The following is a 26,795-nucleotide window of genomic DNA, read 5'->3' on the forward strand; positions in this document are numbered from 1 at the left end:
CTCCCAGCATGCCCGGACAGCCTTCGGCTGTCCGGGCGTGCTGGGAGTTGTAGTTTTGCAACTGCTGGAGGCACCTGGTTGGGAAACACTGGTATAGGTAATCCTCTGTAAATAAAATATGACAGCAGCACTTATCTCTCTCCGGTTCTTACCTTACACATTGTAACAAGCCCCAGTTGTGGGAGAAGGACCAGATCTAACACTTCTGACACTTGTACTGTAGCTGAATTTACAACTAAGGCTCAATATTTAGTAGATAGGCCAATTTTGGCAGGACTGGTTATCCGGTGCAGTGTTTCCGAACTAGTGCGCCTCCCGCTGTCTCAAAATGACATTTCCCAAGGCTTTGTACAGGGGCCCCCCAAGTCTTTCATAACTGCAGGTATTGTAGGACAGAAGGATCGGGCGGCTGGATTTCATTATACGGTTTTATTTTCGGATGACTGGACTATACCTTTAAAGTTTGTGTGTTCACAGCTTATTTGGGTGAATGTATTTGGCATATGCACCTGAAGAGCTCTTGATGTACATTGGGGCAAAAAAGGATTTAGTCAGCCACCAATTGTGCAAGTTCTCCCACTTAAAAAGACGAGAGAGGCTGTAATTATCATCATAGGTTATAACCTCAACCATGAGAGAAAAAAAACCCATAAAATCACATAGTCTGATTTTTAAATAATTTATTTGCAAATTATGGTGGCAAATAAGTATTTGGTCACCTACAAACAAGCAAGATTTTTGTCTCTCACAGACCTGAGTCTCCTCTGTCCTCCACTCGTTAATTGTATTAAGGACGCAGCCCATTTTCACCTCTAGGACGCAGCCCTTTTTTGCACATCTGACCTCTGTCACTTTAAACATTAATAACTCTGGAATGCTTTTATTTATCAATCTGATTCCGAGATTGTTTTTTCGTGACATATTCTACTTTAACATAGTGGTAAATTTTTGTGGTAACTTGCATCCTTTCTTGGTGAAAAATCCCCAAATTTGATGAAAAAATTGAAAATTTTGCATTTTTCTAACTTTGAAGCTCTCTGCTTGTAAAGAAAATGGATGTTCCAAATAATTATTTTGGGATTCACATATACAATATGTCTTCTTTATGATTGCATCATAAAATGTACGTGTTTTTACTTTTGGAAGACATTAGAGGGCTTCAAAGTTCAGCAGCAATTTTACAATTTTTCACAAAATTTTCAAACTCGCTATTTTTCATGGACCACTTCAGGTTTGAAGTGGGTTTGAAGTGGATTTGAAGGGTCTTCATATTAGAAATACCCCATAAATGACCCCATTATAAAAACTGCACCCCCCAAAGTATAAAAAATCAGTAAGTGTTTTAACCCTTTAGGTGTTTCACAGGAAAAGCAGCAAAGTGAAGGAGAAAATTCAAAATCTTCATTTTTTACACTCGCATGTTCTTGTAGACCCAATTTTTGAATTTTTACAAGGGGTAAAAGGATAAAATTTATACTTGAATTTGTAGCCCAATTTCTCTCGAGTAAGGACATACCTCATATGTCTATGTAAAGTGTTCGGTGGGCGCAGTAGAGGGCTCAGAAGGGAAGGAGCGACAAGGGGATTTTGGAGAGTACGTTTTTCTGAAATGGTTTTTAAGGGGGCATGTTGCATTTAGGAAGCCCCTATTGTTCCAGAACAGCAAAAAAAAAACACATGGCATACCATTTTGGAAACTAAAGGAACGTAACAAGTGAAAATTAAGCGAGCCTTAATACCCCACAGGTGTTTCACGACTTTTGCATATGTAAAAAAATTATTATTTTTTCACTAAAATGTGTGTTTCCCCCCAAATTTTACATTTGTGCAAGGGTTAATAGCAGAGCAGGAGATCGCTTGGACGTATGCATACGTCCATTTGCGTGAACGTGTAGTTCGCCTGGACGTATGCATACGTCCAATAGCGGGAAGGGGTTAAAGGGGGTACTCCGGTGGAAAACTTATATTTTTTTTTTTTTTAGCAGTTAGTGCCAGAAAGTTAAACAGATTTGTAAATTAAACGTATTATTGAATTGGCAAGCGCTGTCTCAGACACGTATCTATTAAAGCTAGGTGGTGGGGACTAACCTGATGCTGCTGTAGGAGGAGGGAAAGATCCTGATGATATGGATGAAACTGTAGGTGGTGTGGGGAAGTGCTCACCTATTGACCGAAAAATGGGAATACAGTGACTGGATTACATAAAGATATGCATATCAATTTGAATGAGCTCTATCTATAAAACATGGTCTACCTTTAAATGATCGGTCGCGCTGGTGCGAGCGATGATGGTTTGAATGGCTGATGTGGTAAGCTGAAGGGGTGATTTTCCTATGGTATAAAACGGATTAAACAATCTGGTTATGGTGAAAAGAATGATGAATACTTTCAACAGAGTCGTTCTTATTTAAATAAGAACGACTCTGTTGAAAGTATTCATCATTCTTTTCACCATAACCAGATTGTTTAATCCGTTTTATACCATAGGAAAATCACCCCTTCAGCTTACCACATCAGCCATTCAAACCATCATCGCTCGCACCAGCGCGACCGATCATTTAAAGGTAGACCATGTTTTATAGATAGAGCTCATTCAAATTGATATGCATATCTTTATGTAATCCAGTCACTGTATTCCCATTTTTCGGTCAATAGGTGAGCACTTCCCCACACCACCTACAGTTTCATCCATATCATCAGGATCTTTCCCTCCTCCTACAGCAGCATCAGGTTAGTCCCCACCACCTAGCTTTAATAGATATGTGTCTGATACAGCGCTTGCCAATTCAATAATACGTTTTGTTATATCCATTATATATCGGTGTGCATTATCAGGAGAGCACATCTATTGGCCAAGCAGCAGTCCAGCCAGTGATCACATCCAAATCCATTCAGCGCTAGTGAATTTTTCTAATCAGTTGCTCAGATTTGTAAATTACTTCTATTAAAAATTCTTAATCCTTCCAGTACTTATTAGTAGCTGTATACTGCAGAGGAAATTCTTTTCTTTTTGGATTTCTTTTCTCTCACAACCACAGTGCTCTCTGCTGACACCTATGTCCATTTTAGGAACTGTCCAGAGCAGCATATGTTTACTATGGGGATTTTCTCCTGCCCTGGACAGTTCCTGGCATGGACAGAAGTGTCAGCAGAGAGCACTGTGGTTGTGACAGAAAAGAAATCCAAATAGAAAAAAATTTCCTCTGCTAATAAGTAATGGAAGGATTTAGACTTTTTTTTTTTTAAGTAGTTTACAAATCTGTTTAACTTTTTGGCATCAGTTGATTTAAAAAAAAATGTTTTCCACCGGAGTACCCCTTTAATGGCACCTGTTTAAACTTACCAGTATAAAAGACACCTGTCCACAACCTCAAACAGTCACACTCCAAACTCCACTATGGCCAAGACCAAAGAGCTGTCGAAGTACACCAGAAACAAAATTGTAGACCTGCACCAGGCTGGGAAGACTGAATCTGCAATAGGCAAGCAGCTTGGTGTGAAGAAATCAATTGTGGGAGAAATTATTAGAAAATGGAAGACATTCAAGATCACTGATAATCTCCCTCCATCTGGGGCTCCACGCAAGATCTCACCTTGTGGTGTTAAAATGATCATAAGAACGGTGAGCAAAAATCCCAGAACCCCACGGGGGACCTAGGGAAAAGAACCACACGGGGGACCTAGTGAATGACCTGCAGAGAGCTGGGACCAGAGTAACAAAGGCTACATCAGTAACACACTACACCGCCAGGGACTCAAATCTTGCAGTGCCAGACGTGTCCCCCTGCTTAAGCCAGTACATGTCCGGGCCTGTCTGAAGTTTGCTAGAGAGCATTTGGATGATCCAGAAGAGGATTGGGAGAATGTCATATGGTCAGATGAAACCAAAGTAGAACTTTCTGGTAAAAACACAACTTGTCATGTTTGGAGGAGAAAGAATGCTGAGCTGCATCCAAAGTACACCATACCTACTGTGAAGCATGGGGGTGGAAACATCTTGCTTTGGGACTGTTTTTCTGCTAAGGGACCAGATCTCAATCCCATAGAAAACCTTTGGAGGGAGTTGAAAGTCTGTGTTGCCCAGCGACACCCAGAAAACATCACTGCTCTAGAGGAGATCTGCATGGAGGAATGGGCCAAAATACCAGCAACAGTGTGTGAGAACAAAGGGGATATAACAAAGGATCGGGATGAACTTTTCTTATTGACCAAATACTTATTTTCCACCATAATTTGCAAATAAATTCTTTAAAAATCAGACAATGTGATTTTATGGATTTTTCTCATTCTGTCTCTCATAGTTGAGGTTATAACCTATGATGACAATTACAGGACGCTCTCATGTTTTTAAGTGGGAGCTTGAACAATTGGTGGCTGACTAAATACTCTATTGCCCCACTGTATATAGACCCTGACATAATCATATTTGCAGCCTGTATACTGTATATAGACCCTGACATAATCATATTTGCAGCCTGTATACTGTATATAGACCCTGACATAATCATATTTGCAGCCTGTATACTGTATATAGACCATGACAGGATCATCTGCAGCCTGTATACTGTATATAGACCCCGTCAGGATCATCTGCAGCCTGTATACTGTATATAGACCCCGTCAGGATCATCTGCAGCCTGTATACTGTATATAGACCCTGACAGGATCATCTGCAGCCTGTATACTGTATATAGACCCTGACAGGATCATCTGCAGCCTGTATACTGTATATAGACCCTGACAGGATCATCTGCAGCCTGTATACTGTATATAGACCCTGACAGGATCATCTGCAGCCTGTATACTGTATATAGACCCTGACAGGATCATCTGCAACCTGTATACTGTATATAGACCCTGCAGGATCATCTGCAGCCTGTATACTGTATATAGACCCCGGCAGGATCATCTGTAGCCTGTATACTGTATATAGACCCCGGCAGGATCATCTGCAGCCTGTATACTGTATATAGACCCCGGCAGGATCATCTGCAGCCTGTATACTGTATATAGACCCCGGCAGGATCATCTGCAGCCTGTATACTGTATATAGACCCCAGCAGGATCATCTGCAGCCTGTATACTGTATATAGACCCCGGCAGGATCATCTGCAGCCTGTATACTGTATATAGACCCCGGCAGGATCATCTGCAGCCTGTATACTGTATATACCAAACTCGGTCTCCCTTGACCTAACAGAGATCAGAAGTGTCCTATAGTCCTTACGTCGGGGGGGGGGGGGGGGGGGGGGTTTACCGCATGGTATACTGTTTTCATTAATGTATTGTGGACTATATCTGACTAATGCACTATACGGCTATACAGTGGTGAAATTACAGCAGTGTTTCCCAACCGGTGTACCTCCAGCTTTACAAAACTACAACTTCCAGCATGCTGGCAATAGGGGTTTTGCAAATGTTGAATGGATCCTGATGTATACCTGCAGCCTATAGAAGAAATGCAGTGTGAACAGAGCCTTAGATGAGTAATGTATGGTCACTGAAGAGGTATGGTATCCCATCCATGGGTCAGGTGACCTGCCGCCATCTTTGTGGTGGCTCTTCAGGGGCTCCCGTCCTTTGCAGGGTCAGCGCTCCATGACCACTGGCTCGTCCACGTCCTTCTTCCGCATTCCATCACTGATGTCTTGAGTGTGCGGGATGGTCAGGGTCTGAGGCATCTTTCTTTTTAATTTGTTCGTTCTATTTTTTGGGTTTTCCAAGTCTCATAATTTTGTTTCTTTGACAATTGTTCATGTCTTTTTACCCTGCACCTCACTTCCCTCCCTCCCTCCGCTCCCACATCCCCCTGTGAACTTCTTTCTGTATCACATGACTTATATGAGATTAAGTTGCTGTTTGTATAATTTTCTCTTAAGTTACATCTTTATTATATTTTTAGGACCCAGGGACCATCCTGATATTGTTGATTCATTTATGCAACTCCTGGCACAGGTGTGTTTTGGGTTTATTTCATTCACTTTTCTTTCTTTCTCTCTCTTCTTCCTTATTTGATTCTATTTAGCTTTCTGTTCCCTCCCTCTATGATTTCTTTATGTTCTGTAGCCTTTCTCCATCAAGTTTTGCTCCAGTTCTTTCTTTGAGACGCCCTCACAGAAAGCGAAACAAATCTCTATATTCCATGACAGGTGCTGGTTATGTGTTAATAAAAAGCTGGGACTATGGGCAGCTAGGAGTTAGCGCCCATTACTAGGTCATTGCTCCCAGACCGGGTGCCCACCATCAGTCAGGACCATGATCGCCTCGCTCCTCATCTTACGCTACATGTAAATGTCGCTTAGTGTCATTGCAGCGGGTAGACACAGGGGAAAGGTGGGAAATGTGAGAGTAATGAACAACAAGCCATAGTGCAGAGTGACGCTGTGCTGTTAATAATGCTCTTCCTTCCTTTTAGAAAGCTGTGTGTGAACTATTACAGCTCCAGCAGAGATTGTGACTTGGCTTTCCCAGAGTCCTGATTGGCAATTCTGCTTACTTGTGCTATGGCACAGTGGTCTCTAAACTGTGGACCTCCAGCTGTTGCAAAACTACAAGTCCCAGCATGCCTGGACTGACCACTAGATTTGCAGCATATGGGGTCTCCAGTTTGAAGACCACTACGATGTCACATTTACTTCTTGTATCATTACAACATCAGGCAGATATGTTATTTAGGAAATCTGGGATATAGCTCCATCTTGTTTACTTTTACACATAACTGGGTGACAAGTTCTGTGACAACCCATTGGGGCTGCTGACCCACTTTCCTAGAGTCATGAGTGGCAAACCTTGCCTGGTTATTTTACTGTTGCATGTGTAATTTCCATTCAGAGCTCTAGAAAAGCTGGTTCACAGCTACATCCGTGTCATCCAGTTACCCCAGAATCTGATAACAAACTTACTAACATCTTAAGGAGTTTAGGATAATGTGATTTGTTTACAGCACGAGGAGCTCATGTATTGGAGTCCTATATGTATCTATTCTACAGCAGCAGAAATGCGCCATATGACGACTTGGAGGCAGAAGGACGATCACATGGGGTGGACGTCACTCCACAATGCTGTTGTGCAATTGGTCTCATAACTGGATGGCATAATCTGAACCTGTAATTGTTTTTCTAGTCCCTCAGTGTGAATTATAAATGTAGAGAGATGCATCTAGATTGATTTTGCATTCTCTATGTTTGGGTATTAAGGGCCCTGGCTGAGCCCCCCCCCCCCCCCCCCCCTGCCACCAGCACCATGATAATGTCCTACGACAACCTGACCCCATGATACCATGTGTCCTCTGAGATGTTACTGTGTGCACAAAGACCGGATAACTAATGATGTCTACCAATTCTGTATAATATTAGATGATTCTACTCAGCCAAGTCACTTATGGATGTTGTATCTTATTACTTAAAGAGTCTGTACACTGCCTAAACCATTTTACAGTGCTATATGTAATTAATCTAAATTTCCCAATATATGACATTTATCACTCACTATTCTACTAGTGACTGCACAATGACTCCACCAGCAGAATAGTGAGTGCAGCTCTGAAGTATAATACAGGATATAACTCAGGATCAGTACAGGATAAGTAATGTAATGTATATACACAGTGACCTCACCAGCAGAATAGTGAGCACAGCTCTGAAGTATAATGCAGGATATAACTCAGGATCAGTACAGGATAAGTAATGTAATGTATATACACAGTGACCTCACCAGCAGAATAGTGAGCACAGGTCTGGAGTATAATACAGGATATAACTCAGGATCAGTACAGGATAAGTAATGTATGTACACAGTGACCTCACCAGCAGAATAGTGAGTGCAGCTCTGGAGTATAATACAGGATATAACTCAGGATCAGTACAGGATAAGTAAAGTAATGTATGTACACAGTGACCCCACCAGCAGAATAGTGAGTGCAGCTCTGGAGTATAATACAGGATATAACTCAGGATCAGTACAGGATAAGTAATGTAATGTATGTACACAGTGACCTCGCCAGCAGAATAGTGAGTACAGCTCTGGAGTATAATACAGGATATAACTCAGGATCAGTACAGGATAAGTAATGTAATGTATATACAAAGTGACCTCACCAGCAGAATAGTGAGTGCAGCTCTGGAGTATAATACAGGATATAACTCAGGATCAGTACAGGATAAGTGATGTAATGTATATACACAGTGACCTCACCAGCAGAATAGTGAGTACAGCTCTGGGGTATAATACAGGATATAACTCAGGATCAATACAGGATAAGTAATGTAATGTATGTACACAGTGACCTCACCAGCAGAATAGTGAGTACAGCTCTGGAGTATAATACAGGATATAACTCAGGATCAGTACAGGATAAGTGATGTAATGTATGTACACAGTGACCTCACCAGCAGAATAGTGAGTACAGCTCTGGAGTATAATACAGGATATAACTCAGGATCAGTACAGGATAAGTAATGTAATGTATGTACACAGTGACCTCACCAGCAGAATAGTGAGTGCAGCTCTGGAGTATAATACAGGATATAACTCAGGATCAGTACAGGATAAGTGATGTAATGTATATACACAGTGACCTCACCAGCAGAATAGTGAGTACAGCTCTGGAGTATAATACAGGATTAGTATAAGTTGAGTATAATACTTTTATAAGGACCCATTTGTTGATTTAGAATAATTCTATATGTGATCTGTAAAATTGTGTTGCGGTGAACATTCTCTTTAATAAAGTGTTGTTGTGGTAATAATAGGTAATATAACAAGGTCTTCTCCTAGTGATTCCTGCTATATTGTTCATATACTATGGCCTTGAGGTCCTGTGCTCATCTGTATACTGATGTTTTGTACATATCCTTGTATCATTGTCAGCTACACACAGGAGAGGACTCATTGATAAGAGTTCATACTGAGCAGTGTCACCTCTCATATAACTAAAACTATTGTAGAATACTAGACTGACTCCTGCAGACCTAATACCTTGTATCCAATGTAGACAAAAGTCCTTAAACTAAAAAGCAGCTGCTGCAGACATTTCTCTCCTGTCCTGATAGTTTGTTACAATGTATCAGTGCAGGTAAATTGTCCAGACTAGACCACGCTGCCGTCTAGAAACGCTGAGAAATCGAGACACAAGTGTGGATTTAATTTCTCTTATTGCTCTTGTGAAATGATCGGATGCTCAGGACAAATCAGACAGAAACGTATAAGGGTGCGTTCACACCACGGTTTGTTAATAAAGGGGCCCACATCTCATTCATTTGAACGAGCCAACCAGCTCATTTGTGCCCCGTATCCGGTTATGTGTATTACGGTTTTAGGTCCAGTCATAAAACTGGATACGGGGCAAAAATAAGCCGACCGGAGTCACTATCTGACTCAGATTCAAATAATGAGGTGCGAGCCGGATTCAGCTGGGGTATGGGAGCACCCGGTTTTCACTCCCCCAAGCCGGATAAAGCCCCCATATTAAACCGTGGTGCAAACAACCCTTACAAAATTACAGAAGGTATTGCTGATGGAGAAGACTCCTTTATTTATCATTCAGTCCATAATATGATAGGTAACGTCCTGTGTGTAGGTGACAACTGAAACCAGTTCACACCTGTCAGGTTTCCTACACACTGTGTTCATCACTGGTTCTGAAGTGGGAATGTATCTGGCTTGGTTCTCCGTGTGTCATGGCAGCCTGGGCGCAGGTAAGTGACTGAAGGTGGACTCATGTGACCGCACAAACCAAGTCCTCATCTCTCTATCTCTTACATTTTACAGGCCCTGAAACGCAAGCCGTGTCTCTTCATGTGCGCTGAGCTGGATGTTAAGGCGGTGTTTCAATGCGGTAAGATGACGCATCTCATTATTCTGTGTTCATGTCTATGAATCACATCCCTCTATGGTTTGTCTGAAGCGATGTATAAATGAGGCTTCCCTCACATCTCCATCAGGGTTTACAGTTGTTAAAGGGGTACTCCGCCCCTAGACATCTTATCCCCTATCCAAAGGACAGGGGATAAGATTTCTGATGGCGGGGGTCCCGACGCTGGGAACCCCCGCAATCACCCTGCTGCACCCGGCGTTCGTTTAGAGCGTCGGGTGCAGCGCTGGAGGCTCGTGACGTCACGGTCACGCCCCGCTCATGATAGCATGGCCACGCCCCCTCAATGCAAGTCTATGGGAGGGGATGTGTCACGCCCCCTCGCATAGACTTGCATTGAGTGGGCGTGGCCGTGATGTAATGAGCGGGCATGACCGTGACGAGCCTCCGCCCCGCATCGCCAGTTATTAGACACGAAGCGAAGTTCCAGTGGGGGGACCCCCACGATCAGACCTCTTAGGATACAGGATAAGATGTCTAGGGGCGGGGTACCCCTTTTAAGCTCCGTCATAGCAGACCAGCCAAATTGATGCTATGACAGATCCACTTCCTGTCATTCTTGAACACATCTCACTTACTATAATATGGACTGTGAGTTTCTATTACGGTGTTTGGCATTTTGCTCGACAAGATGGCGCTTTACACTGGTATATTTTGTCTTTCCGCTGAAATCTGTGACTGAGGCTCCTGATGGAACTTCAGATGCTAATGTAAAGAAGGCTTAAGCGACATTTTTATAATTCTATTCACAGCCCCCGCGGTATTATTGCACCAGTTGCAGGATTCCAGTAGTAACACAGTTGTATGGGATTGCTGTTCAGTAGCTCTGTCTCGTACTCTTAAGTGTATTGATATTATTACAAGCTTTACATTGTTTATTTCCATTTTGTGCACAGGAGTCCTCTCTCTGAAGTTCCCCGAGCCAACGACTGTGAAGTCCAGCTGCTTATTTATTGTGAGTACATACATAGAAGTGAAATGATGGGAAAACATTAATTCTTCTGTTGTAATCCAATTCTTAGCTGAACTATACAGCAAAATACCATTGAAATTAATAGGAGACTGCTGCAAGCAGTAAAAATTCAAAGCAGAATCTCCATAATATGGATGAGCCCTTAAAAGGGTACTCTGCCCCTAGACATCTTATCCCCTATCAAAGATAGGGGATAAGATCTCTGATCGCGGGGGTCCCTTGCTTCATCCGGTGTTCGTTTTGAGCGACAGGTGCAACACCGCACCCTGCTTGTGATGTCACGGTCACGCCCCCTCAATGCAAGTCTATGGGAGGGGGCTTGACGCCCCCTCCCATAGACTTGCATTGAGGGGGCATTGCTGTGACATCACCAGCAGGGCACGACAGTGACGTCACAATCCTCTGCCCTGCATCGCCAGTCATCCCGCATGGAGCGAAGTTCACTCCGTGCATCGGATGTCTGGGGTGCTGCAGCCCCAGCGGTGGGACCCCCACCATCATTCGTCTTATCCCCTATCCTTTGGATAGGAAAAAAGATGTCTAGGGGTGGAGTACCCCTTTAAAGGAGTTTTCCAGGACTAGACTACAATATTAATGGCCTCAGTATAGTCCATCAATATTGGATCAGTTGCCCCTCAACTTTTTGCTATATACTTAAATAGCAATAGCTCCAATACCTTGAAGTATCGGGCATAACTTATACTCTCTGTATAGCACTATGCCTGGTTGACAGTGAACGGGACATTGGACGCCTCTTTGGTTAGGTGATGGGCTGAAGTTTTGCTGTCCAAGACATTTTTGATGCATTGCTTTTTATTTCTGACAGATGGAGTTCTTACCAAGGTGTGGAGAACTGGCACCAGTCGGGCAGGTGGTTCATGAGGATGGGAAGCTGCTGCTTCAAGCTACGTTGGAGGTGAGACTCCACTTACTCTTAAGATGTGCACTTCTTCATACACAATGAACTCTCGTAACTGCTGTTTCACGTCTTAAGTAAAAGTAGAATTTTGTTCTTACCGTAAATTCTCTTTCTCGGAGCTTCTATTGGGGGACACAGGACCATGGGTATATGCTGCTTGCCACTAGGAGGCTGACACTAGGCAAAAAACAAAATACGGCTGGCTCCTCCCGGCAGGATATACCCGCCTACTGGCTCTGAGCAACTCAGTTTTAGTCCCAAAGCAGAGGAGAGCCAACCCACAAAAAAACAAAACGTCTAACACAACACCCAGAAAAAGGGAAACCGACCAAAAGTGGGACACCCCCGCCCGGAAGGCGGAAACCCGCTGGCCGCAAAGAAGACAATGGGTGGGTGCTGTGTCCCCCAATAGAAGCTCCGAGAAATAGAATTTACGGTAAGAACAAAATTCTACTTTTCTTGATCGCTTCATTGGGGGAAACAGGACCATGGGACGTCATAAAGCAGTCCCTGGGGAGGGCAAACCAACCCCAACAGAAGAAGGTTCAGGCGGAATCACGAACCGCTGCCTACAAAACCTTGCGGCCCAGGCCTGCGTCGGAGGACGCAAAGTATGAACCCTGTAAAACTTGGTAAAGGTATGCAGGGACGACCAGGTCGCGGCCTTGCACACCTGCAGGGCCGAGGCCCCATGACAGACTGCCCAGGAAGCCCCCACCCTTTGGGTGGAGTGAGCCGTCACGTGGAAAGGAGGCATCTGACCCTTGCATCGGTACGCCTCTGAAATGGCGGAACGAATCCACCGGGAAATTGTAGACTTCGAGGCCGGGAGCCCCTTGCGCCCTCGGGGAGCACAAACAGGGAGTCACTACGCCTAAAGGAAGAGGTGACCGCCAAATAGGTCTGCACAGCCCTGACCAAGTCCAGCTTGTGAAGGCGCCGCTCCCTCGGATGGGAGGGAGACGGACAGAAGGAGGGCAACACGATGTCCTCGTTCAGGTGGAAGGCAGAAACCACCTTAGGCTGGAAGGAGGGTGCCGGCTGAAGAACCACCTTGTCCTGGTGAAGGACCAGAAAGGGGGAACGGCAGGAGAGGGTGGCTAGCTCCGAAACCCGGCGCAGAGAAGTGACTGCGACCAGAAAGGCCACCTTCCAAGAGAGAAAACGGGGAGAAACCTGAGCCAGAGGCTCAAACGGAGTGTCCTGAAGAGCATCCAAAACGAGGTTAAGGTCCCAAGGCGCAGTGGGGGACCGAACAGGAGGGACCTCGTGGGCGACACCTTGCAAAAAGGTGCGAACATGAAGGTTAGACGCCAGAGGGCGTTGAAAGAGGACCGACAGGGCCGAAACCTGCCCCTTAAGGGAACTCAGGGCAAGGCGAGTCTCCTGTCCGGACTGCAGGAAGGACAGGAGAGTCGGCAGGGAGAAGGAGGTGGGAGAAAGTGAACGAGCCTCACACCAGCGGAAATATGCCTGCCAGGTTCGGTGATAAATCCTGGAGGACAAGGGCTTACAGGCACGGAGCATAGTCCGGATAACGCGGGAGGAAAACCCCCGAGCCCTCAAAACCGTGGTCTCAACAGCCACACCGTCAAACGCAGCGGAAGAAAATTGGGGTGGCAGAGGGGTCCCTGAGGGAGAAGATCGGGATGGTCCAGAAGACTGAAGGGAACGTCCGCCACAAGGCTGACCACGTCTGCGTACCACACGCGAAGAGGCCAGTCTGGAGCCACCAGAATGGCAGAGACCCCCTCTGCCTTGAGCTTCCGGACGACCCGAGGAAGAGGCGGGAAAAGATAGGGGAGGGCGAAGGAGGTCCAGGGGACCACCAGGGCGTCTGCTGCGAGCGCCAGGGGATCCCGAGACCTGGCCACGAAGAGAGGGACTTTCCTGTTTTGAGGGGACGCGAACAGGTCCACGTCCGGCGTCCCCCACCGATGGCAAATCAGATCGAAGACCTCTGGGTGGAGAGACCATTCGCCCGGATCCGTGGTGGCACGACTTAAGAAGTCGGCCTCCCAGTTTTCGATGCCGGGAATGTGTACGGCCGAGAGGGCCGGAACCAGACGTTCCGCCCACCTGAGGATCTTTTGAGACTTCCCTCGTGGCCGCTGAGCTGCGGGTGCCCCCCTGGCGATTGATGTACGCCACGGCCGTGGCGTTGTCCGTTTGTACCCGAATGGGGAGGCCCCGGAGAAGGTGGGTCCAGTGCCGAAGGCACAGGAGGATCGCCCGAATCTCCAGAACATTGATGGAGAGCTTGGCCTCCGAAGCCGTCCAGCGACCCTTGACAGTCTGATCCCGAAAGACCCCTCCCCAGCCATGGAGGCTGGCGTCCGTGGTCAGGACATGCCAGTTGAGGGGCAGAAAGGAACGACCCCCTCGGGGGAGAGGGGACCGAAGCCACCAAAGGAGGGAGAGGCGTACCTGGGGAGAAAGCGGGATCCTGCGGTGGAGAGACAAGGGGGACTTGTCCCACTGGGACAGGATGGCCCATTGGAGAGGACGGCAGCGGAATTGAGCAAAGGGCACCTCCTCCATGGCGACTACCATCTTCCCCAGAACAGACATGCAGGTGCGGATGGGAAATGGGCCCGGCGCCCGAAGGGAGCGGACCCCTGACAGGAGTTCCTGTAGTTTGTCCTCCGGCAGGGAGACATGAGCAGCCGCTGTGACTGGGACGGGGACAGATGGGACTTCTCGTGGTTGACAATCCAACCGAACTTGGAGAGGGTCTGGAGGGTGATTCTGAGGCTGGCCCGATTCTGCTCCAAGGAAGGCGTCTTGATGAACAGGTCGTCCTAGTACGGTAGAACCGAGATGCCCCGAGAGTGGAGAAGGGCCACCACTGCCACCAACTTCTTGGTAAAGACGCGGGGCGCAGTAGCCAGCCCGAAGGGTAGGGCAACAAATTGGAAATGACCCTCCGGGACGGCGAACCTGAGGAAGCGGTGGTGGGCCGGAAAGATAGGGATGTGTAGGTAAGCATCCCGGATGTCCACAGAGGAGAGGAACTCCCCTTGATCCAATGAGGCCACAACCGACCTCAGAGACTCCATCCGGAAGTGCCTGAGGCGCACGTGTCGGTTCAGGAGTTTGAGGTAGAGGATCGGACGAACCGAGCCGTCCTTCTTGGGGACCACGAAGAGGTTCGAGTAGAACCCCGAGAAGCGGTCCTGAGGAGGGACCGGAACAATCACACCTTGGGAAAGAAGATTGCGGAGGGCCACCTGAAAGGCTGCCGCCAGAGCTGGGGACCGAGGAGGGCGGGACCGAAAAAAACGATCCCGGGGCATAGAAGAAAACTCTATGCGATAACCCTGGGAAACTACCTCCTGAACCCAGGAATCCTGGACATGAGCTAGCCAAACGTTCGAAAAGAGGGCGACCTCCCACCCGAGGAAAAGACTCGGATGGGGGCGCACCCTCATACCGAGGAGGGCTTACGGGTCCCCGACTTGGGAGGAAGGCGGTGAGAATGAGGTCCCGACTTCCAAGAGGCCAGAGACTTGAAGGACGGAGCCCTCTTGTCCTGAGAGGACTGGGGCCTATCCGTGCGGCCTGAGAAGCGGGAAGGGCGAAAGGAAGGAGTTCCCCGCCGCGTACCCGAACGGTGCGGCCGATTTTGGGGCAGGAGAGAACTTTTTCCCCCCCCCGTGGCCTCAGAGATGATTTCATCAAGGCGCTTACCGAACAAACGAGACCTCTGAAACGGGAGTTCAGTGAGAGAACGTTTAGAGGCCACATCGGCATTCCAAGCCTTAAGCCACATGGAGCGCCTGAGGGCCACCAAGTTGCCCGAGGCCAAGGCCGCGCAGCGTGCCGACTCCAAGGAGGCCCAACAGAGGTATTCCCCAGCGTGTGCGACCTGCTGTGCCAAAGCCGCCATATCGCTGGAGGAGGACCCATCCAAGATGCCCTGGCGAAGCTCATCTGCCCAAATCGCCAGGGCTTTGGACACCCAGGTGGAGGCAAAAGCCGGGGACAGAACCGAGCCCGCCACCTCAAAGGCGGATTTCGCAAGGTTCTCTATACGCTTGTCCGAGGGATCCTTAAAGGAAGCTGCATCAGCAAGCGGTAAGGTAGTCGACTTAGACAGCCTAGACACCGGGGGATCCACTGTAGGAGGCGAAGACCACTTAGATACTAGCTCCTGCGGAAAGGGAAAAAGAGCCCGAAGCTTCTGAGACCCAGAAAAGCGTCGCTCCGGATGTTTCCAGGCTGCTTCCAACAGTTCATCGAATTCCAAGTGGGAGCTGAAAACTTGGGGAGTCCGAGAAGTTCGGCGGAAGGAGACTTCAGGGGCAGCCCCAGAAGTTTCCGGGTCCTTGAGGTGGAAGGTGTCCCTCACAGACAACACCGGGCTCTCCACCATATCTGACATGCGGGTAGTCACTTCAGAGTCAGAGGGGGGTCGGAATCAGAGTGCCGCAGCTCACCAGGAGACTGTGAGCGCTCCGGGGGTGTCCTGGAGCGGGGAGAGGCGGACCGGGAACGGGGGGACCAAGAGCGGACATCTTGCGACTGAGAGCGGTGATGTCGGGAGGAGGTTGAATGAGAACGGGAGCTCCGAGAGGAAGGTCCTGGGCGGTCCCCCTCGGGGGAGGACTCGGAGAAATGTTGCCCCGAGCGGTCGCGGGAGGACCGTAGGGAATGGCGGGAGGTACTCGCCCTCGGCACCCCGGCGGAAGAGCGCGAAGAGGATTGCCCCAGGGCCTTGGTCAGGTCAGAAATGGATCGGGAAAGGGAAGCTACTCATTCCGGAGCGGAATCAGACCGCCCGCCGGCTGGAGGACCGTCCTGGACGGTAGCTGGGGGGCGCAGGGACGCGCAGAGCGGGCAGGTGGGTTCGGAGGAACCGCCTGGCATTTTGGTCTTACAGCCTGAGCAGGCATAGTAAGTGACCAGCGCGGTAGCAGCCTGCCGGGTAGGGGGGGTCGGTACTGGGGTCGGACATTAGGAAGCACTAGTAGGACAGACAATCTAGAGACAAGGAGCAACCTCACCCAGGTGTCAGGGTCCGGAGAGGATCCTGGAAACAGCAGGGGGATCCTGGAAACAGCTGGAGGAACCGCAGCGGTGCCAGAGTCTGGGAGCAGAATGCCGGCAGAGGGAAGCACTGGAGCCCACTGAGCATCCCCCCCCCCCCCCCCCCCCCCGGAAAAAGGGGGAGGAGAGAACGACCCCACAGCGCGCGCCAGGCGCGAGACCACCTCATAGGGTGCCCCCCCCCGTACTGCGCGCGCTCCTAGGAGATAGGAGGAAGGAGCGCGGGCAAAAAACAGAGAGGCCGAGGGGGGGGGGGCGGGACTGGGAGGGCCGGAGCCCCGTGCTCCTCAGCAATGCTGGCGCGAAGAGAGTGGGAGGGGCTAGGTGCAGGCCGGAGCCGCGGGCTCGATTAGTGACTTGCCCGCCTCTCCGGACCTGCGAACGACGCAGAGATGCTGGCCGGGGAGAGAGTCACCTGACCCCCGGAGCCGAGAGTGCCGACAAGTGCAGGCCGGAGCCGTGGGCTCAGTTAATGAGCCGCCCGCAGCTCCGGACCTGCCAGAAGAGAGGCGCCGAAAGAGCGGGCGGGGTGGAGTGGCCCGCTGAAGCGACGCGTCTCCCCGGAGGCAAATGACTGCGGGCGTGCGGAAAAAGAGAACGCACGGCCGCAGAGTTAACCCCGGGAGCAGTTAACTCCCCCACTGCTGAGGAGCAGAAGGGGGAGGCCCCCAAAAAGTTAACCCCATCAAGTTAACTCCCAAGGGGAGCCACCATCCAACAAAAAATAAAGAGCCCCCCCTCCGTCCCAGAAACTGCTGCTCCCTCAGATCCCCCAGCCAGGGGAATAGAAACCTCCAGACCGAGGGGGGAGATGGAAGGGGATGAAAAAGCAACCCGCAATATACTTACCCCGGGAGACCTCCGTGTCAGGCGTCTTCGACCAGCTGGTGCCGCCTGCCTTTAGCCGTCATGGCGAACAGGGGCGAATGGGGGAACCGGACCCTAGGTACACCACCAGGCGCTGACTGTTGGCGAGGAGGGGTTAACGGCCCAGCCATGATGCACCGTGCCTCTAGCTTGCATGTGGGGGATCAGGCAGCGCCATGCTCCTGTCGCCCCACGCTAGATAAAACAAAAAAGGAGAGAAATTCTAAACTGAACCTGATACTAGGAAAAGAACAAAAGAGCAGGTCTGGAGAGCTCCATAGCTGCGTCTAGTCTCCTCTGACACTAAGCTGAAACGGAGTTGCTCAGAGCCAGTAGGCGAGTATATCCTGCCGGGAGGAGCCAGACTTCTTTTGTTTTTTTGCCTAGTGTCAGCCTCCTAGTGGCAAGCAGCATATACCCATGGTCCTGTGTCCCCCAATGAAGCGATCGAGAAATAATTATTGTAAGTTCTGCTTTCCTGAAATATTATGTTTTAGTTCCTCACTATTTTAACACCTCTGCTTTCTGTCTATCAGTGGAAAGATTTGTTTGCAGTCTAGTTTATATTACCCAACAGCAAGCAGACATCTTCAAAATGGGAAGGAATTGGAACACAAAGTATGTTAGGAAGTTTTCATTATAGACTTTAAACTTTATTTAGAGACCCTTATTGTATTGCCTGTTCTTAATTTAGGCCCCTAAGCCTTACGCCCATATGACTGGGATCTTATTGTTCAGTGTCCTCCTCATTACTCTGTATTGCGTTACAGCCCATGATTGTTATTTCTGATTTCTTGTACTGCTATCTTTAGACTCAATAAAAGCTTCATGGTTTGATTATTAAACTTTATTTGGAGACGTGGGGCCCCAGAGGTAGGGCCTGCATCTTTATGACATTCTGTCAATGAGTGAGGTGGATGTGTCACAGTTTCATGAATGCTTCTTACATCTGTCTGCAGGGAATCGGCGGACAAGCCTCACGCAATCTCATGGACTCTTTTGCGGATATTCTTTTCTCTCTGAATAAGAACTGCTTCTCTTACCTGGCTGTCTGGTTAAAAGAATTGATGCAGCAAGATGGCTTTCCCTCTCCCCGTGTCACTCAGCAGCAGAAGGATAACTTTACTCAGCACATCTTAAGGTAGGCCATTTTATAATGTTATCGCACCGACAGGGAGGCGCAAGAACATCTGTGGGAAATCACTGCAGCTCTGTAAATACATTATCGTGTAATGCAAGAAAGGATATTAGCGTCCTTTTCTGGAATATAATAATAATAATAATATGAATTTATATAGTGCCAGTGGATTCCGCAGCACTTTACAATTTTGGAGGTACAAATAAAGACAAGTATCATATATTACAATATTGCACAATAAATATTAAAACAGGAGGCGTGAGGACCCTGATCATAAGAGATTACAGTCTATGAGGAGTGAGGGTCCTGATCACAAGAGATTAGTCTGAGGAGTGAGGGTCCTGATCACAAGAGATTACAGTCTATGAGGAGTGAGGACCCTGATCATAAGAGCTTACAGTCTATGAGGAGTGAGGACCCTGATCATAAGAGCTTACAGTCTATGAGGAGTGAGGGTCCTGATCACAAGAGATTACAGTCTATGAGGAGTGAGGATCCTGATCACAAGAGATTACAGTCTATGAGGAGTGAGGACCCTGATCATAAGAGCTTACAGTCTATGAGGAGTGAGGGTCCTGATCACAAGAGATTACAGTCTATGAGGAGTGAGGGTCCTGATCACAAGAGATTACAGTCTATGAGGAGTGAGGATCCTGATCACAAGAGATTACAGTCTATGAGGAGTGAGGATCCTGATCACAAGGGATTACAGTCTATGAGGAGTGAGGATCCTGATCACAAGAGATTACAGTCTATGAGGAGTGAGGGTCCTAATCACAAGAGATTACAGTCTATGAGGAGTGAGGATCCTGATCACAAGAGCTTACAGTCTATGAGGAGTGAGGATCCTGATCACAAGAGATTACAGTCTATGAGGAGTGAGGGTCCTGATCACAAGAGATTACAGTCTATGAGGAGTGAGGATCCTGATCACAAGAGCTTACAGTCTATGAGGAGTGAGGATCCTGATCACAAGAGATTAGACTGAGGAGTGAGGGTCCTGATCACAAGAGATTACAGTCTATGAGGAGTGAGGGTCCTGATCACAAGAGATTACAGTCTATGAGGAGTGAGGATCCTGATCACAAGAGATTACAGTCTATGAGGAGTGAGGACCCTGATCACAAGAGATTACAGTCTATGAGGAGTGAGGGTCCTGATCACAAGAGATTACAGTCTATGAGGAGTGAGGATCCTGATCACAAGAGATTACAGTCTATGAGGAGTGAGGGTCCTGATCACAAGAGATTACAGTCTATGAGGAGTGAGGGTCCTGATCACAAGAGATTACAGTCTATGAGGAGTGAGGGTCCTGATCACAAGAGATTACAGTCTATGAGGAGTGAGGGTCCTGATCACAAGATATTACAGTCTATGAGGAGTGAGGGTCCTGATCACAAGAGATTACAGTCTATGAGGAGTGAGGATCCTGATCACAAGAGATTACAGTCTATGAGGAGTGAGGACCCTGATCACAAGAGATTACAGTCTATGAGGAGTGAGGACCCTGATCACAAGAGATTACAGTCTATGAGGAGTGAGGATCCTGATCACAAGAGATTACAGTCTATGAGGAGTGAGGACCCTGATCACAAGAGATTACAGTCTATGAGGAGTGAGGACCCTGATCATAAGAGCTTACAGTCTATGAGGAGTGAGGACCCTGATCATAAGAGCTTACAGTCTATGAGGAGTGAGGACCCTGATCATAAGAGCTTACAGTCTATGAGGAGTGAGGGTCCTGATCACAAGAGATTACAGTCTATGAGGAGTGAGGATCCTGATCACAAGAGATTACAGTCTATGAGGAGTGAGGACCCTGATCATAAGAGCTTACAGTCTATGAGGAGTGAGGGTCCTGATCACAAGAGATTACAGTCTATGAGGAGTGAGGGTCCTGATCACAAGAGATTACAGTCTATGAGGAGTGAGGATCCTGATCACAAGAGATTACAGTCTATGAGGAGTGAGGATCCTGATCACAAGGGATTACAGTCTATGAGGAGTGAGGATCCTGATCACAAGAGATTACAGTCTATGAGGAGTGAGGGTCCTAATCACAAGAGATTACAGTCTATGAGGAGTGAGGGTCCTGATCACAAGAGATTACAGTCTATGAGGAGTGAGGGTCCTGATCACAAGAGATTACAGTCTATGAGGAGTGAGGATCCTGATCACAAGAGATTACAGTCTATGAGGAGTGAGGATCCTGATCACAAGGGATTACAGTCTATGAGGAGTGAGGATCCTGATCACAAGAGATTACAGTCTATGAGGAGTGAGGGTCCTAATCACAAGAGATTACAGTCCATGAGGAGTGAGGATCCTGATCACAAGAGCTTACAGTCTATGAGGAGTGAGGACCCTGATCACAAGAGATTACAGTCTATGAGGAGTGAGGATCCTGATCACAAGAGATTACAGTCTATGAGGAGTGAGGACACTGATCACAAGAGATTACAGTCTATGAGGAGTGAGGGTCCTGATCACAAGAGATTACAGTCTATGAGGAGTGAGGATCCTGATCACAAGAGATTACAGTCTATGAGGAGTGAGGATCCTGATCACAAGAGATTACAGTCTATGAGGAGTGAGGGTCCTGATCACAAGAGATTACAGTCTATGAGGAGTGAGGACACTGATCACAAGAGATTACAGTCTATGAGGAGTGAGGGTCCTGATCACAAGAGATTACAGTCTATGAGGAGTGAGGATCCTGATCACAAGAGCTTACAGTCTATGGGGAGTGAGGACCCTGATCACAAGAGATTACAGTCTATGAGGAGTGAGGGTCCTGATCAGGATGTAGACAAGTAATCACAGGACTGCCACAGTTTATGAAACACTGGGAGAGATTTTTTGCACTGTAATATTTTTTTTGTTGCCCATAGCAACCTATCACAGCACAGTTTAAATTTTATGAGCTTTATGAGAAATAAAATCTGAGCTGTAATTGGTATGACATCATCATAATTCTCCCCTATAGCTCTACTGTGATTGGTATATTTTCACTATTTTTAGCCAAAAAGTGGTCCCATAACACAAAAAAGTGGCAAATATTTTCATTTCTCTGTTTCAATTCCATTTCTGATTTTGGCAACAAAAAAAAATCTGACTAAATACTGACCATAATTTGTTGCCTTGATGTGAATAGATCATAACTCTTAAATCCATAGAAGCGATTTATTGTACACTGCTCTATACAGTGACATCACACTATAAATATACACTGCTCAAAAAAATAGTGAACACTGCGATAACACATCCTAGATCTGAATGAACTAATCGTAGGAAATACTTTCGTCTTCATATAGTTGAATGTGCTGACAACAAAATCCCACAAAAATTATCAATGGAAACCAAATGTATCAACCCCTGGAGGTCTGGATATGGAGTCACACTCAAAATCACAGTGGAAAACCGCACTACAGGCTGATCCAACTTTATGTAATGTCCTTAATACAAGTACCAATGAGGCTCAGTAGTGTGTGTGGCCTCCACGTGCCCATATGACCTCCCTACAACGCCTGGGCATGCTCCTGATGAGGTGGAGGATGGTCTCCTGAGGGATGTCCTCCCAGACCTGGACTAAAGCATCTGCCAACTCCTGGACAGTCTGTGGTGGATGGAGCGAGACGTCCCAGATGTGCTCAATCGGATTCAGGGGAACGGGCGGCCAGTCCATAGCATCAATGCCTTCCTCTTGTAGGAACTGCTGACACACTTCAGCCACATGAGGTCTAGTATTGTCTTGTATTAGGAGGAACCCAACTGCACCAGCATATGGTCTCACAAGGGGTCTGAGGATCTCATCTCGGTACCTAATGGCAGTCAGGCTACCTCTGGCAAGCACATGGAGGGCTGTGCGGCCCCCAAAGAAATGCCACCCCACACCATTACTGACCCACCGCCAATCCGGTCATGCTGGAGGATGTTGCAGGCAGCAGAACGTTCTCCACGGTGTCTCCCGACTCTGTCACATTTGCTCAGTGTGAACCTGCTTTCATCTGTGAAGAGCACAGGGCACCAGTTGCAAATTTGCCAATCTTGGTGTTCTCTGGTAAATGCCAAACATCCTGCACGGTGTTTGGCTGTAAGCACAACACCCACCTGTGGACATCGGGCCCTCATACCACCCTCATGCAGTCTGTTTCTGATTGTTTGAGTGGACACCTGCACATTTGTGGCCTGCTGGAGGTCATTTTGCAGGGCTCTGGCAGTGCTCCTCCTGCTCCTTCTTGCACAAAGGTGGAGGTAGCGGTCCTGCTGCTGGGTTGTTTCCCTCCTACGGCCTCCTCCACGTCTCCTGATGTACTGGCCTGTCTCCTGGTAGCGCCTCCATGCTCTGGACACTACGCTGACAGACACAGCAAACCTTCTTGCCACCGCTCGCATTGATGTGCCATCCTGAATGAGCTGCACTACCTGAGCCTCTTGTGTGGGTTGTAGGCTCAGTCTCATGCTACCACTAGAATGAAAGCACCGCCAGTATTCAAAAGTGACCAAAACATCAGCCAGGAAGCATAGGAAATGAGAAGTGGTCTGTGGTCACCACCTGCAGAACCACTCCTTTATTGGGAGGTGTCTTGCTAATTGCCTATAATTTCCACCTGTTGTCTGTTCCATGTGAAATTGATTGTCAATCAGTGTTCTTCCTGAGCGGACAGAGGGATCTCACACAAGTGTCAGTGACTTGGAGTTACATTGTGTGGTTTGTGTTCCCTTTATTATTTTGAGCAGTGTATATATATTGTGTTGTTTGTGTTCCCTTTATTATTTTGAGCAGTGTATTTTACCTATTGATTGTATCCTGTGCTACAGGGAGCGAGTGAACAAGCGACGGATACGAGACATGGTGAAGGAGTTCACGTTGCTTTGTCGTGGATTACATGGGACAGAGTATACTGCCGACTACTGACCACTCGGAGCTGAAGTGCCCACCCACCTGTGATTCTGGGACATGTTGTTCTGCTCTGCTGCACCAGTCCTCATACAGAACCTTGTGGACCCTTTATGTTACCCACTGGTGCATACAAAGCTGCAGGAGGTAAGGGTGGAGGATGGGTGGACATTCCAGCATTTGGGACTCGCTTGCTGGGTGCTCATCACTAGCGGAACTTCCGGGTTTGCACCCACCTTCTCGTAAGACTTGAAAATATGTAATCACCTCGAAGAATGCCGTTTATGAGGATTTTGGGGGTTTAAGTGCAAACCTTTATGGCTTCTTGTAGGATATGTACAGGAATGACTTGAGCCGGAGCTTAGAGACATCTGCTGCTTCCATTCTGACTGTATTTACTGTTAACAAGCATGTCTGCAGACGTTACTACATATAATGAACCGTCGCAATGTCTCACCTCGAAGATATGGAATACGGGGCAATGGTTTTACATGTCCTCTCTGTGTCTGAACCCAGGGATTACCATTAAACATTGTATCTCATTACACCAACTGCAAAAGCATGCCAGCCTAACCACTATTAAAGCAGCCTCTTGTGTCCCCGCTGCTCCCGGCCCTGGTGTGGGCGCCTGCTCTGTGTCCTTTATTGGTCTTATCTCCACAATTACTTTATGTTTCTCACATGTGAATTACAGTCCTACTAAAAGTAACAATTCTAGAATACAGGCACCAGAAGGTAAGATAGGTGTCCCTGCGGCGTTATGAAAAATCATCTACGGGGTTATAAACAGTATATGGGAAGTGTCTGGGTAATTCCTGCAGTCAGCAGGTGCAATTCTTATCCTATTTAAAGTTCTATAAATAAATTGTAACCATTGTCTTTTCTATCAGTTTCTCACCGTTTTCGAGATGTCTGGTTTTGTCATTGAAAAAGAGCAATTCTTGTTTACATTCATAGGCTGAGATTCTGACCACCCTCTTCATCATCTTCATCATCCCCAGGACAGACTTTGTGTCCATATATTAGTGCTCTGCCTGGTAACATGCACCGGGTAGGATCAGGATTTCAGCCTTTGGATAGAACCTTAATATTCTCCAGCAGAGAACTTAAAGGGGTACTCCAGTGGAAACCTTTTTTTTTTTTAATCAACTGGAGCCAGAAAGGTAAACAGATTTGTAAATTAAATTACTTCTATTGAAAAATCTTTACCTTTCCAGTACTTTTTAGCAGCTGTATACTACAGAGGAAATTCTTTTTGACTTATCCACATGGCTCTTTGCTGACACCTGATGCCCGTATCAGGAACTGTCCAGAGCAGGAGAAAATCCCGATTGCAAACCTATGCTGCTCTGAACAGTTCCTGACATGGACAGAGGTGTCAGCAGAGAGCACTGTGGACAAGACAAAAAAGAAATTCAAAAAGAAAACTATTTCCTCTGTAGCATACAGCTGCTAAAAAGTACTGGAAGGGTAAAGATTTTTTTTAATAGAAGTCATTTACAAATCTGTTTAACTTTCTGGCACCAGTTGATTTAAGCAACATTTTTGTCCCCACCAGAGTACCCCTTTAAAGGGGTATTTTGGCTTTATACATCTTACGACCTCTCCATTAATGTCTATGGAAGTCACTAGGGGGCGTGGGCGTGACGTCACATCCCCGTCTCGGAGTCAGCGCCTGGCACGGAATGCCGGGGGGGGGGGCTGCACAGAGATCGCGGGGGTCCCCAGCAGCGGGACCCCAGTGATCATACATCTTATCCCCTATCCTTTGGATAGGGGATATGATGTATAAAGCCAGAATACTCCTTTAAAAACAGTGATGGATTGTAACGCACATAGAATATCAAAAAGTTGCAAAATGTTTCATAATATAATAAATGAAGCTTCATTTGTAAATGACTGGATGAGGACATTGAGGTGCTTTACTGTACAGGAGAAGGTGACCCACCCATGAAGTTGCCCAGGGTTAGAGAAGGGCTCTGTCTTTTTTCTTCTCTAAAGAGAAGCCGTCCCACATCTGCCCATGAGCCATGTCTGACATTGTAGTCTATTCTTATTCAAGTGACTTCAGGATGTGGCATTGTGGACAGGTGCCGTGTCTTTCTAATCCTGGTCAAACCCTATAAATGTTTCTACCCAGCAATGGTTAAAGGGTTACTCCGCCCCTAGACCTCTTATCCCCTATCCAAAGGATAGGGGATAAGATGTCTGATCGCGGGGGTCCCGTCACTGAGGACCCCCGCAATCTCAGGTGCGGCACCCCAGACATCTGGTGCACGGAGCAACTTCACTCCATGCCGAATTACTGGCGATGCAGGGCGGAGGCTTGTGAGGTCACGGTCACGCCCCACTTGTAATGTCACGGCCATGCCTCCTCTATACAAGTCTATGGGAGGGGGCGTGATGGCCGTCATGCCTCCTCCCATAGACTTGCATTGAGGGGGTGTGGCCGTGACGTCATGAGCATCCGGCACTGCACCCGAGTGCATCCGGCACTGTCCCCAGTGGGGAGATCTGGGGACCCCCGCGTTCCGATATAAGATGTCTAGGGGCGGAGTACCCCTTTAAGATTCATGTGAGATGATGTACGTCCTGAGAAAAGCACGAAATAAGGATTCTGGTATAGACTGAAATCACTGAAGGGCAGATATGATTTACATTGTTGTGATCTACCATTGTTGTTTTAATCTAAACTATTAAATGTTCCTTTATTATATTTTTAAGTTTACATTGCAAAAAGTTTCACAAAATGTTTATTTAAATAAAGTAAAACTTAATAAGCAGTAATAAAGTAGTTCTATTTCTTGCATGAAGGGACATTATTATAGTAGTTATATTCTTGTATATAGGAGGCAGTATTATAGTAGTTATATTCTTGTATATAGGAGGCAGTATTATAGTAGTTATATTCTTGTATATATGAGCAGTATTATAGTAGTTATATTCTTGTATATAGGAGGCAGTATTATAGTAGTTATATTCTTGTATATATGAGCAGTATTATAGTAGATATATTCTTGTATATAGGAGCAGTATTATAGTAGATATATTCTTGTATATAGGAGCAGTATTATAGTA

At 47.2% G+C, this 26,795-nt stretch overlaps 1 protein-coding gene across 7 annotated transcripts in view; it reads left to right on the forward strand.

Moving 5' to 3' along the window:
* Positions 1–26,502, forward strand: part of IPO13 (importin 13) — an 84,664-nt gene extending 58,162 nt beyond the window's left edge. For 6 of the 7 annotated variants that reach the window (XM_056533072.1, XM_056533067.1, XM_056533071.1 and 3 more), the window contains 6 exons: positions 5,903–5,955; positions 9,769–9,835; positions 10,768–10,826; positions 11,671–11,760; positions 18,639–18,820; positions 23,639–26,502. In XM_056533072.1, the coding sequence (XP_056389047.1) occupies positions 5,903–5,955; positions 9,769–9,835; positions 10,768–10,826; positions 11,671–11,760; positions 18,639–18,820; positions 23,639–23,735 (548 nt within the window). In that variant the 3' untranslated portion in view covers positions 23,736–26,502. Of the gene's footprint in view, positions 1–5,902; positions 5,956–9,768; positions 9,836–10,767; positions 10,827–11,670; positions 11,761–18,638; positions 18,821–23,638 lie in introns of those variants that run through there. The other variant, XR_008846713.1, reaches the window with a different exon arrangement.
* Positions 26,503–26,795: the final 293 nt, after the last annotated feature.

The sequence above is a fragment of the Hyla sarda genome, chromosome 7 (genome assembly GCF_029499605.1).
Source record: "Hyla sarda isolate aHylSar1 chromosome 7, aHylSar1.hap1, whole genome shotgun sequence".
NCBI lineage: Eukaryota > Metazoa > Chordata > Amphibia > Anura > Hylidae > Hyla > Hyla sarda.